The following is a 13,345-nucleotide window of genomic DNA, read 5'->3' on the forward strand; positions in this document are numbered from 1 at the left end:
CTGGCAAGGAAACTCGCTTTGGCAGGCTGCAGTGCGGTCTCCAGAGGAGACTGGGCTAAGCGGTTGGGACGGGCCAGGACGGGGCATATTCTCCACCATTCCCACTCACCCAGAAAGCCCAGAGCCAGCCTTCCGGGCCTGACCCCACCCTGAGGAGTGACTTCCAGCCAGGGAAAGCAGGAGCCGCCCGCTTCTACACTAGGCCGTGAGCGGAGCAGATGAGGTTCAGGCACCCTCTGGACAGGCCAGGCTTCCCCATCCCCATAGTAAAGGCAACACTCACTGGTTTGCCAGGATGGGTCTTTAGCTGTGTAGCCCTTAGGTATCTTCAGTGAGACTACACCACCCCTCCCCCCAACCCGACAGCGGGGCACCGCGTCCTGTCTTGCTTCCTGAGCCTGGCAGGGGTTTGATCGATCAGCTGTATTTATTGAGCTCCTATGTGCAGAGCACTCTATTAAAGTGCTAAAGAGACAATACTGGCCTCTTGGATAGACCATGGGCTGGGGAAGCAGAAGGCTTGCTGTGTGACCTTGGGCAAGTCACTTCACTTCTCTGTCCCTCCGTAACTTCATCTGTAAAATGAGGATTAAGACTGTGAGCCCCATGCGGAAAAGGGACTGTGTCCAACCTGACAGACTTGTATTTACCCCAGCGCTTTGAACAGTGCTGGCATATAATAAGTGCTTAACAAATGCCATAAAACAACAAAGGTGGTAGACATGTTCCCTGCCCACAAGCTTACAATCCCATTAGACTCAGAGACCTGACCCCCTAAAGCCAACAGAGCATATCCCTTCCCTCACCCCAGTGTTGGACGATGATGCCTGCGGGAATCGATGATGCCTGCGGGAATCGGGGAGGGGAAGAGGGAGAGTTTGTCTTAAAGGAGCGGAGACAGCTACTCAGGCCAAAACAATAGTTTATTTCAGCTTTGAGCAACATTTCAGCCATCAAAAAAATAAACTCTACACACATGGATGGAAGACTTCTCTACAGTGTGGCTAGCGGGGGACCGAGGCGCCCCCAGGAGCAGTGGGAGCGATGGTGGTGACTCACCCAATAAATTAGGAAGCAGGGTGGGAAGGAGGGGTGGTCGGGGATGGGGGGCCGGGGATCTCACTTCTGGGCCGGCAGGAGGTCGTCGATGGGCTGCCCCTTCTCCAGCCGCTTCTCCATCTCGATCAGGAGCTTGACCCCGTCCACCACCATCTGCACCAGCTCCACCTCGGAGAAGCCCAGCCGGTCGGCATTGGAGATGTCAAACACGCCCCCGACGGCGGCCGTGTCCACGCCCCCTGAAGGCAAAAGGGGAGGAAGGGGGTGAGAGTGGGAACTGAGGAGTCAGCATCCTGGCCCAGTGCGCCCCCCGACCCTCTTCCCACACATGTTGATCCGCTGCCCACCGCCCTGGAGGCCACAGAGCACCAGGGCCCGAGACCTGTGATTTCAGCCCCAGAGGCTGGTTTCTTCCTCTCCACATGCCCGCAATGCCCACCATCTTCATACGTGATGTACAATCCCTCTCCCCATCTTCAAAGTCTTATTGAAGGCACATCTCCTCCAAGAGGCCTTCCCTAAGCATCCTCTTTTCCTCTTCTCCCACTCCCTTCTGCATCGCCCTGACTTGCTCTCTTTGCTCTTCCCCGCTCCCAGCCCCATAGCACTTATGTACATATCTGTAATCTTATTTGTATCGATGTCTGCCTCCCCACTTCTAGCCTGTAAGCTCATTTTGGGCAAGGAATGTGACTAATTTATATTGTCCTCTCCCAAGTGCTTAGTACAGTGCTCTGCACCCAATAAGCAGTCAAATATGATTGAATGAAAGAAATCTACAGCTGTTACCCTGCTTGCAAAGGCAGCCGGCAGGACAGCAGAGCTACTGAGCTACTTGCTCCCCAAAGACAGGAGAGGGAGTCAGTGCAGTGGGCTAGCTGGAGCCTCAGACTGGCCAGTGGGATAGGAGGAGCCCCCTGCACCAAGGGTCCAGGCCCCACACTCTTTAGCCCAACCCCTCAGTACCGGTCCCACTCTGGCCCCCTTTTTTGATCCCCAAATGATATTAAGAACTTCCTATGTACTAGGCACTGTACAAGCACTGTAGAAAATAAACGTTAATCAGCTTGAACAAAGTCCCTGACCCACAGAAGACTCCCAGTCTTAATCCCCATTTTACAGATGAGGTCACTGAGGCCCAGAGAAGAAGCGACTTGCCCAAGATCACACAGCAGAGAAGTGGCAAAGCTGGGATTAGAACCTAGGTCCTCCTGACTCCCGGCCCTCGCTCTATCCACTGGGCCAGCCTCCCACCCCTCCCTAGACTCTCAGCCCCAACGTGTGTCCACAGCCAGCCCTCAGGACACCCCCATTGCCCCTCGGCGGGATGGGAAGGGAAGTGGTAATGTCGGAGAACAGTTTCACATAAGTCCGCAGCCTCCAGCTCCCTGCAAGTCCCAAGCTCTGAGCTAGCTGGAGACTGTAAGCTCGTAGTCGGCAGGGAATGTGTCTTTGTTCTATTATACTCTTAGCAGCGCTTAGTACAGTGTTCCACACACAGTAAGGCTCAATAAATACGACAATGAATGAATGAGGTGGATTTAGCAGCTGGCACCATCCAGAGAATGAGGTGCAGGGTCATGGCCTCGACCGCAGCCCCAGCTCCTAGCTCCGGTGCAGGACTTAGCCCTTGCCAGCCCTCCGGTAGCCCCTCTGAGAGGGGCAGGGGGTCCCGGAGGGAGGAATGACCCTCACCTGTGCCCCTCTTCTGCAGCCGGAGCTTCTTGAGGATGTCACCAAACTTCTCGTGCTTGCCCAGGTGGGGCAGCTTGATGTGCACGCCACCCCGCAGCCCCGTGCCCAGATTGGAGGGGCAGGTCAGGATGTAGCCCAGGTGGGGGTTCCACATGAACTCATAGTTCTTGGTCTTGAAGAGGGATTCGATCTAGAAGGGCAAGGAAGAGGAGAGTGAAGAAAGAGAGACAGAGTGAGTTGGGGCAGCTGTTTGAGACATCTGGAGAGAACCTTAGTCACCCCAGGATTGCAGTACCCCCCACCCCCCAACAAAGGGATGGCCAGAGAAACTGCACGCCACCTAAGTCTCCTAGAAGACAGCACTCTAGGGGTGCTGGATAATGAAGCAGCTATACTGGGAATACTGGGGTCAGGGTCAAAAAGAGAAGAAGCCTATCAATGGATAGGTGCCCCCCAGCTTGCTCTGACCTTGGACAACACACTGAACCCTTGGGGCCTCGCCTCTGCTTCCACCTCCCTACTTGGCCGGGGGACGGGACAGAGCGACAGACAGATTCAGAGAGACAATCCTCCCAGGTTTCCAGGGCTAAGGAGAGAGAATGGACATGAAGGCAGCTTGGATCTTGATGCACGAACATGTAAATTAACATCCAGTTTATCAGCAAGGACACAAAGACAACAGAGGAGCAGCCCAAAGGGAAGAAGAGTCTAAGGCTCAGGGGGACCTGAGACACAGGGCAGGAAGAGGGCCTGGAATGGGGGTAGGGGCTGTTGGCTAATGCTGGGGGTCTCTCCTCAACCACAGGGGTCCAGCCTTGGTGGAACTATCATCCTCTGCCCTCTGGGAGTTTCTGACTAAGACCCATCCTTACATGTGGGCAGAATCCAGCCTGGCCCATGGGTTACACTGGTTGCCTTCTTCCTGTGGCGCCCAGCCCCACCCTCTCCTCTGTGTACACACATTTACTCACCTGGGTCAGCCCTGTGCAGAAGCGGGTAAATACCTCCTTCATGTTGCCCCCCTTCTGCATGGAGATGACACGGAGGTGGTCCTCCTCATTAATCCACACGAGGAAAGTCTTGTTGTCGTTATGCCTGTAAGCAGGTGACCCGTCCCCTGTTATCAGCTTCCCTCCCCTTCCTCAGTGCCCTTAGTACAGTGTTCTGCACACAGTAAGCGCTCGATAAATGATTGGTTAAAATGCCGTGGACACAGATGTCTACAACAGCTGTGCCAGGGTAGCTGCTTTCAGCTACACACACCCCTTCCCCGTCCCCAGAAGTCACTGTCTCAAAGTAAGGGAGCCCATGTTGGATTTGGCTCAGGGTTTTAGGTGTCCACCTGTTCCTGCTGATCCAGGCCCCGTTGTTTGGGGGAGTCAGTCTGCCCCACCCTGAATCCCCCAGAGGCTCTGGCCTTCCCACCCGAGTGGTGACCCCCGCTCGCTTCCCTAACTTTATCCAGTCATCTCCTTTCCCCATAGGAACAGTAACTGCTTAAGACCAGTGCTCTGCACATAGTAAGCAATCATACCATTGATTGATTCAGAAAGGCTGAGGGCAAAAGAGGAGGAATGAAGAAGAAATCTTGCAGCACAATGAGAAATAGTTAGCTGTCCCAGGCTGGGCCCCTCGCTCCACCTCAGAATCCACTGCCATGCATTAGAGGTGCAGAGCGTGGCTCGGGTGCCGGGAGCTGTGTTGAGTGTGGCAGGCCTTGCTGGCCCTGAGGTGACCCCAACGCAGACCCTGAGGTGACCCCCGACACAGGTCCCTCGCCCTGCCGGCCTTGAGTTGGCTTGTCAGAATAAAGCTCCGGGGGAGAGGTCCGACTCCTTTTTTGGACATGCCGCCATCCAGCCCATGGCCTCCGGCAGACCCTCCAGCTGGGTCAAGGTCCCCAGTCCCCTTGGCATCAGACAGGCCGGCCATGTCAGCCTCCAGCCCAACTGGCATGAATTGGGACGTGAGGGCAGGACCAAACGCTTTTGCCCACCACAAAGGAGAAGTGGCACTTAGCTGTGAATTCAGAGTCTCCCGTCTCCCCTGCTTCCCCCCAACCTACGAGCATTCCTCCAGAAGTGACGGGGTGGGTTGCGCCTGACCGGAAGGTGGGGAGGGGATTGCAGACGCTCACCAAATGCCTCTACCGTCGGGCCAGTCCCGGGCCATGCCGGAGGCCAGGAGCAAGGGAGACACGGGCTTGTCGAAGAGGAAGTGGTCGTCGATCAGCTGCTGCTGTTCCTGCTCCGTCATGTTCTTCAGGGCGTAGTACTTGCCCGTGAGGTCTCCCTCCAGACTGGCCAAAGCTAGAGACAGAAACAGAATCAATCCATTAATCAATCATTCATTCAAGCACCCCCCTCCCCCATGTCTCCCCCAAGCCTGGGAGAGAAAGATAGCCCTAGGCTGGGCTCTGGGGAAAGCCACACTGCCTAGAGGAATACCAGGGGAGTTTGGCCAGATCAATGGACCGGCTGGCCATGTTGTGTCACTGGAGGGAGAGTCGGGGACAGAGGGGGAGAGTTAGAGGTGTTGGATGGTCCAGGCAGGGTCACTAGAGGGACTGTCAGGGACCGAGTGGGGAAAGAGTTAAGGATATTGCTCTGGGGAAGAGAACACAGGTTGGAATTTTGGCAGCAGGTAAAGGAAGGGGGTAGGGGTGGCTCAATTCCTTATCAGTCCAAGCAGGCCCGATGAACAGCATGGCCTAGTGGAAGAGCATAGGACTGGGAGTCAGAGGACCTTAGTTCTAATCGTAGCATGCCTGCCATGTGACCTAGGGCAAGTCATCTTCTTTGCGCCTCACTTAGCTCATCTATAAAATAGGGACTTAATACCAGTTCTCCTTCGTGCTTAGATTGTGTCTAACATGCATGTCCCTTCCCCAGCCCTTAGAACAGTCCTTGACGCATAGTAAGAGCTAAATACCATTATTTTTATTACCCATCCATCTGATCCTTATTTCAGCTGGGCAGTTAAACACCATGCTGGGTGGATTGTCATAGGCCATAAGCCCTTGAAAGGGAGTGGTGTGCAAGGGCATCAGATTTTTTTTATGGCATTTGTTAAAATCTTTGGGCCAGGCACTGTATTAAGAGCTAATCAGGTTAGACTCGGTCCATGTCCTACGTGGGTCTCACAATACTAACCCCCACTTTCTAGATGAGGTAAACAAGGCAGAGCAATGATTTGCCCAAGGTCACACAGCAGACAAGTGGCAGAGCCATAGCTGTGTGACCTTGAAGAAGTCACCCCACCTTTCTGAGCAGCAGCTAGTAGGATAAAAGTATTCCCAGCCCTGCCCTGGCCCCTCAGGCAGATGGGAGGATAAGGAGGCCTTGGGGAAAACACCTGAGATAAGGAGAACTGGCTGAAGCTGGCTGAGGCTGACTTGGGGCTTGAGCTTCCTCTTCCCTCCCCCCCACCATCACAACACAAGTTAAGCAATTTCCCCTCCAGCAGTTCCTCTTCCCCTGCTTCTGTCCAAGCTCTGAGAGGTCAAGAGCTCTCCTCAAGCCCACTGAAAGTGCAGGATGGGGATGGAGAAGCTGTGGAGGTCATTCCTGTATCCCCCACACACTGCCAGGACTGTGCTGTGGCTTAACACGAAGGGGATTGTGAGGAGACCCTTGGGCTGCCTGGAGAAGCTGCTGCAGGCCACAGTTTGTGTTTGAATGGTGGTGGGAGAAGAGCAAGACAAAGGCAGAGAGACACACAGAGACGGAGAGAAAAAGACAGGGGGAAAAAGAGGGAGAGAAAAGCCAGAGAAAAGAGAGGAAAAAAAGACAGAAGACAGAGGAAGAGAAAAAAAGGAAAAAAAACAGAAAAGAGGTTGGATGAAGGTCACCCATTTAAAATCCCACAGGCGAGGCAATTTGGGATGCTCCAGCTGAGAAGGTAAAATGGTTTCTCCTGGGGTGAGGGGAATCCAGGTGCAGAAGCCCACCCGCTGCAGGGAAGCAGAGCCAGGCTTGGGGTGGGTGACAAGCAGGGAAGTAAAGATGACAGAGGGAGATGTAGGCAGCCTGCCCGCCCCCCTTCCTCCTCCTCCTCATCCTCCTGCTTCCAGAGGAGAGGCGTGTTGAGTGTCAACCGGGCGAGGAGCCCGTACCTTCGACGGAGAGCTTCTCGATGGCGCGGCGCTCTCCCCGGCTGCAGTGCGGAGGGAGGCAGAAGCCGCGGATGCTGCGGCCGGTCCGCACACGGGAGCTCAGCACGTAGTTGGGATCCAGGTCGTCGCCACCCTGCCCATGGGGAGCCAACACGCAGGCACAATTTAGCTAGAGCCTCACACTTAACCCCCAGACCCACCCCTGCTCAGAGCTCTGGCCCACCACCCAGGGGCCTTCTCCCCCCACCATAATACCTACAGGACTCTTGTCTGTGCCCCAGTTTCCTCAGCTGTAAACTGGGGATTTGGTACCTGTTCTCCCTCCTATTTAGTCCCTGTCCCTCATTGGGCTCTCAGTCTGTGTGATAAGCACTTAGTATAGGGCTCTGCACACAGTAAGTACCAATAAATAAGATTGAACAAATGATTCATGGTGTGCAGAGCACTGTACTAAGTCCTGGGGTAGATACGAGGTAATTGCATTGGACACAGTCCCCATCTCAAAAGGGGCTCGCAGTCTTCATCCCCACTGTACAGATGAGGGAACTGAGGCACACAGAAGTAAATTAACTGGCCCAAGGTCACACAGCAGACAGGTGGCTGAGCAGCTTGAATCATTCATTGTCATATCTATTGAGCACTTACTATGTGCAGAGCCTTGTACTAAGCTCTTGGGAGAGTACAATGCAATAAACAGACACATTCCCAGCCCACAATTGATTTGTATCTACCCCAGCGCTTGACACACAGGAAGCGGTTAAGAAATACCATTAAGAGAAGAAGCCTTCCTCCCAAAAAGCAGGTAGGAGAGGGTTAACCCTTTGGCTGACAGCTAGAGATCTCTCCCCACCCCCCCACACCTCCAGGGCCGCACCTCCAGATTATCTGGGTTCAGGTCGGTTTTGTGCTCATCGCTGGGCTTGTAGCCCCCATGCCGGTCCTGGATTATGGGGTCAAACAGCTCCTTGAACACTTCATAGGACTCCTCGTCCCCAGCCACGCAGCCCACCGTCATGATGAATGGGTGTCCTGGGAGGGTGAGAGAAAGACAGCAGCTGTTTACCCCTCCCTGCCCCTCCTGTTCTCGCTCATGTCAGCCCCCCACCCACCCCCTTCCCAGGGGGACAGGGGTCTGTAAAGAAGCAACATGACTTAATGGACAGAGCACGGGCCTGGGAGTCAGAAGGTCATGGGTTCTAATCCCAGCTGGGTCACTTGTCTGCTGTGTGACCTTGGGCTGGTGGCTTCCCTGGGCCTCATCTGTGGGAGCTGGGGGAAATTAAGACAGTGAGGCTCATAGAGACTGGGTCCAACCTCATTACCTTGTGACTAACCCAGCGCTTAGTAGAGTGCTCCCGGCACCTAGTAAGCACTTATATATTGGGGAAAAAAAAAAGACAACGGCCCCCTGAACCCTCGCATCACCCTTGGGAGAGTCGCTAGTGCCCGCCTGACCCTGCGGCTGGCATGGACATAGGTTTACTCTTAAACTGGCAGCCTCTTCCCCGGGGGCCCTCCCCTGAGCCCATTATTGGGCAGGGATTGTCTCTATCTGCCACCGGCTTGTACATTCCAAGCGCTTAGTACAGTGCCCTTCACATTGTAAGCACTCAATAAATACGATTGTTGGATATAATTCATTCAAAGGTACCTCGAGCTGCCGGGAGCTAGGGCGGGGGAGCCCTAGACGGAGGGCTTAGATGGCATCACTGAGGCTCCTCCGAGGGCAGCAAAAAATCCAAGGGTTTTTTGGGGGGTGTGGGGTTGGTGAGCTCCTTGTTGGGTAGGGATTATCTCTATCTGTTGCCGAATCGTACAGTGCTCTGCACAGAGTAAGCGCTCAATAAATATGATTGAGTGAATGAAAGAGAGAACGGGGAGGGGGGGGCGTCCTGGAGAACGCGACCTTGGAGAGCGCGGGGCCGGCGCTCCATCGCCCCCTGGTGGAGGGATGGGGTGGTCCGCGGAGACACAGAGAGAGACAGAAAAGAAAAAAAGAGAGGGGACAAGGAGAGAGGAGAGGAGAGGAGAGGAGAGGCGAGGAGACAAGGAGAGAGGAGAGGAGAGGCGAGGAGACAAGGAGAGAGGAGAGGAGAGGCGAGGAGACAAGGAGAGAGGAGAGGAGAGGAGAGGCGAGGAGACAAGGAGAGAGGAGAGGAGAGGAGAGGGGACAAGGAGAGAGGACAAGGAGAGAGGAGAGGAGAGGAGAGGGGACAAGGAGAGAGGAGAGGAGAGGAGAGGGGACAAGGAGAGAGGAGAGGAGAGGGGACAAGGAGAGAGGAGAGGAGAGGAGAGGGGACAAGGAGAGAGGAGAGGGGACGAGAGGGGACAAGGAGAGAGGAGAGGGGACGAGAGGGGACAAGGAGAGAGGAGAGGGGACGAGAGGGGACAAGGAGAGAGGAGAGGAGACGAGGGGACAAGGAGAGAGGAGAGGAGACGAGAGGGGACAAGGAGAGGAGAGGAGACGAGGGGACAAGGAGAGAGGAGAGGAGAGGGGACGAGAGGGGACAAGGAGAGAGGAGAGGAGAGGAGAGGGGACGAGAGGGGACAAGGAGAGAGGAGAGGAGAGGAGAGGGGACGAGAGGGGACAAGGAGAGAGGAGAGGAGAGGGGAGGGGACGAGAGGGGACAAGGAGAGAGGAGAGGAGAGGGGACAAGGAGAGAGGAGAGGGGACAAGGAGAGGAAAGAGCAGAGAAAAAAGAAGAGAAAGGGAGAAAAGGATGAGAAAGATAGAGAAAAGAGAAAGGGAAAGAAGAGAAAAGAGAGGAGCGAGATGGAAAGCGAGAAGAAGAGCCCTGCTCTCTCCTCCCCTCCGTCCTGTGCGGTGCGGTCCCGGCCTCTCGGGCTGGATGACGGTGTGCCTCCCGGGGGTCGGGGGTGCCGGGGCTGCCCGGGGGTGCGGGGGATGGGGGATGCGGGGGCCCCGGGGGGTGTGTTGGGGGATTGGGGGATGCGGGGGTCCCCCACCGGTGGGGGCTAACCTGGGTTGTCGACGCCGGTCTGGATGACGTCGTCCAGGGTGAAGCCGCTGGGGGTGCGGCGGAGGCGCAGCTCGGCGTAGAGCTCCGGGGTCAGCACCTTGGCCATGTGGTTGTTATGGGCGCTGAGGTCCGGGTACTCTTCCTCCGCCGCCAGCTTCATCTTCAACACGTTGTGGCTGTTGGAGAAGGGCATGGCTGCCGGGGAGGAGGGGGCGGCGGCGTCAGGGCGCCCCCACACCCCTTCGCCCTCCCGGCCCGGCCGAGGGGCCTGCCCACCTGCCGCCGCCCGGGACCGGGGGGCGGGGGAGGGATGCCATCCTCCTCTCGCACAGCAGAAGGTGCCCTCCTCCTCCTCCTGCTCCTGCATCCCCCTCCTCCTCCTCCTCTCCAGCAACCCCTCCCTCCCTTCCTGCTTTTCGCAACCGGGGAGATGCAGGTCCTGGAAAAACCGGGGAGATGCAGGGCCTGGAAAAACCGGGGAGATGCAGGGCCGGGAAAAACCCAGTGACCCCTCTCTGCTTGGGGAGGGGGCGGTGAGGAGAGGCTGCAGCCAAAACCTCTCCATGGACAAAGAGCTAAGCCCCCCTCCCCGACCCTCTCCCTCCCTCCCCTAGCCCTATCCCCGGCCGGGCTGGGAAGAGCCACTAATGTCCAGTTAATAGGGATCAGCGCTAGGCTGATAGGGAGACGACGCACTCCCATCCAGACGCGTCCTGGTCCTGGTCCTCCTTCCCTTCCCGTCCGAGGGATGGTGAGGGGGCTGGAAGACACCCCATCGTAGGGGAAGCCTCAAGATTCCCCCCCCCCAGCACCCCCAAATACAGCACAGCAAGAAAAATGGCCCCGTCACAGGTCCCAGTGGCTGGCGGAGCCTTGACCAGACAGGGTGGGGGTGGGTGGAGGGAGGGAAGGGAGAAGGCTTTCCACTCCCCCACCACCATCTCCTTTAAGGGGAGAACCCCCCCCCCTGCATGCCCCCTCCCCAGAAAAAATATTTATTGTTGATTAAGGTACTCCACCCTGCAGGCCAGATACCAGGAGGGCCGGGCCAGGGGACTGGGGCATGGCACACTCCTTATGGGGGCTTACCGAAGAGCTTGGGGTGGTGGCAGAAAAAAAAATCAGTCCTCGACTCCTGACCTAAACCCAGATCCTCGTCCACGCGAGTCAAGTGTCTCAATGTCTCTGTAACGGGCCGCCCTGGGGGTTTTATAGCCAGCAGGGACCGGTGTCCTATTGGCCGCTATTTTTATTCCATTCATTCCATTGGCCGAGTGGGGGAAAGGAGTAGTTACCTCACTCCTGGCCATTGTGGCTTCCATTTTGTCCCCTCCCTCCTCCTCTCAAAGCCTGGCTGCTGCCTTTTCCCTCCCCTCCCCCCCCTGCCCCCCCACCCCAGACCCTGGCCCAGAGCATCCCCCATAGCGTGGCACAATACTCAGATGGGCCTGGGGGAGAAGGGAGGGATCCATCCTTGAAGAGGAAAATGTGGATTCTCTCTTCTCTCCCAGATCTGCAGGGTCTCTTAGACCCTTTAGGTTCTTGGGGATGGAGGGGAAGACGAGAAGAATTTGCTGTTTATGTCCCCAGACCAGTGCCCGGTTCTTGGGCTTTCTGCTGGCCTTGGTGGGGGGGAAAGGTGTGTCTGTGGAACAGTGGGAGAAGAGGAGGTCATTTGGATCAGGTGTGTGAAGGTCATCTCCGAGGTCCCTGGGGTTACGGAAGGGTCCTCACTGTACTGATCCCAGGAAACTCCGGCTACCGAGACCTGATTTCTCAGGCCTCTTCTGGCCTTGAGTTTCAAGGATGTAGAAGGGCACTTGAGCTGGAACAAGGCTCCACTTCACAGAGAAACAGGGTGGCCTAGTGGAAAGAGCATAGGCCTGGAAGTCAGAGGACCTGGGTTCCACTTGTCTGCTATGTGACCTTGGGTAAGTCACTTCATTTCTCTGGGCCTCAGTTACCTATCTGAAACATGGGGATTCGATACCTGTTCTCCCGCTTAGACTGTGAGTCCTATGTGGGACTTGATTATCTTGTATCTACCCCAGTATTTAGTACAGTGCTTGACACATAGTAAGTGCTTAACAAATACCACGGTTATTATTTATTATTATTATCTGGCTCCTGGAGGCTTCAGGATACAGCTTAGCCTCTGTAATCTGAGTATCCCCTCCTTCCCAGCCCCCATGCATCCTACCTGAGCCACCAGGTGAGGGAAATCAATCAATCAGATTTAATGAGCGCTTACTGTGTGCAGAGCACTGTACTAAGTGCTTGGGAGAGTACAGTATAACATTCCCTACTTACAATGAGCTTTCAATCTAGCTCGTTCTGGGCAGGGAATGGGTCTGCCAATTGGGTTCAATCAATCGTATTTATTGAGCGCTTACTGTGTGCAGGGCACTGTTCTAAGTGCTTGGAATGTACAATTTGGCTGTATTCTACTCTCCCATGTGCTTAGGACAGTGCTCTACATATAGTAATCGCTCAATACATGCCATTGATGGATTGATTTGGGGGGACCAGAAGGATTCAGATCACTTCAGTATGTGTGGACACCACCCCCTTAGTCCCCGTATATCAGCCCCGGGAAATTCAGTGGTGTGAGAGGGCGGTCATTATTTTAACGTTTAGCTAGAGAGAAGAATCTGTGGTCCGAGGTAATGATACTTTATTACTTAATGGCAGTGGAGCGGCTTCCTGCTTCCAACCGCGGGGCAGCAAACATGGCCCCTGTTGCCCTCCTTGCATGCCCGCAGGGAAGGGAGCAGGCAGCGGGCTGGCCCTGGGCCAGCAGAGGGCAAATTCATCCAGGGACGAGGAAGCTGTGGAAACATCTGACCGGGCGAAGAAGTCTCAGATCTGCGAAAAGTCATTTCTCTTTTATCCACGGGGGAGGACAAAGAAGGGGCCTGGAAATCCCCAGGAGGGGACTAGGAGGAATCGAGCATGATTAGGGTTAAAATTTCTTCCCAAACAGCCACCTACCCCCACCCCCCCCCCCCCCCAACACACAATGAGCAACCGGTGTCCCTTATAGGAATGTTAAAGAGTTGGGATGCAGATGTGTGTAGGTGTTGTGTGTTTGTGTGGGGGTGGGTGGGAGCAATTAGGATTCCTTCCTTGTTTTGGTTTTTTTTTTTAAGATGGAACCCCCCACCCCCCCACCCCACCCCCCCGAACCTCCATCCTCAGTTCCTCGGGTCTGCTGAAGCAGGAAGTCGAAAGGTTTCATTTTCTGCCTCTGGTAACCACAGCTGCTCAGCTTCTTTCAGAGTGGACTCTGGACCCAGGATTGGCGGGGTGGGGGGCCCTCCCCAGCCTCCACCAACGGCTGGGCCATTTACTTTGGGATTACTGCAGGAGGGGTGGAATGGGGTCCCCCACTCCCAACTCTGCTTTGGGTCTTGCCGCCCGGCTGCCCAGAGGGGAGGCCCAAGGCCCTCTGCTCCTCAGCCACATAGCACTTAGTCCATATACATAAGCATTTAAC

At 55.6% G+C, this 13,345-nt stretch overlaps 1 protein-coding gene across 3 annotated transcripts; it reads right to left on the reverse strand.

Annotated features, from left to right (window-relative positions):
• Positions 1-905: 905 nt before the first annotated feature.
• Positions 906-11,050, reverse strand: CKB (creatine kinase B). 3 transcript variants are annotated; one of them, XM_029072796.2, is made up of 8 exons: positions 10,939-11,050; positions 9,850-10,025; positions 7,743-7,897; positions 6,869-7,001; positions 4,892-5,063; positions 3,726-3,849; positions 2,755-2,944; positions 1,120-1,298 (listed from the first exon to the last, which is right to left on the reverse strand). In XM_029072796.2, exons 2-8 carry the CDS (start codon positions 10,007-10,009, stop codon positions 1,120-1,122), a joined length of 1,113 nt encoding a protein of 370 aa, XP_028928629.1. In that variant the 5' UTR covers positions 10,010-10,025; positions 10,939-11,050. The 3 variants fall into 3 exon arrangements, with proteins under 3 accessions (XP_028928620.1, XP_028928629.1, XP_028928613.1); XM_029072780.2 differs by having other exon boundaries at positions 9,850-10,044; XM_029072787.2 differs by lacking the exon at positions 10,939-11,050 and having other exon boundaries at positions 906-1,298; positions 9,850-10,042.
• Positions 11,051-13,345: the final 2,295 nt, after the last annotated feature.

Source organism: Ornithorhynchus anatinus, chromosome 1, assembly GCF_004115215.2.
Source record: "Ornithorhynchus anatinus isolate Pmale09 chromosome 1, mOrnAna1.pri.v4, whole genome shotgun sequence".
Taxonomy (NCBI): Eukaryota; Metazoa; Chordata; class Mammalia; order Monotremata; family Ornithorhynchidae; genus Ornithorhynchus; species Ornithorhynchus anatinus.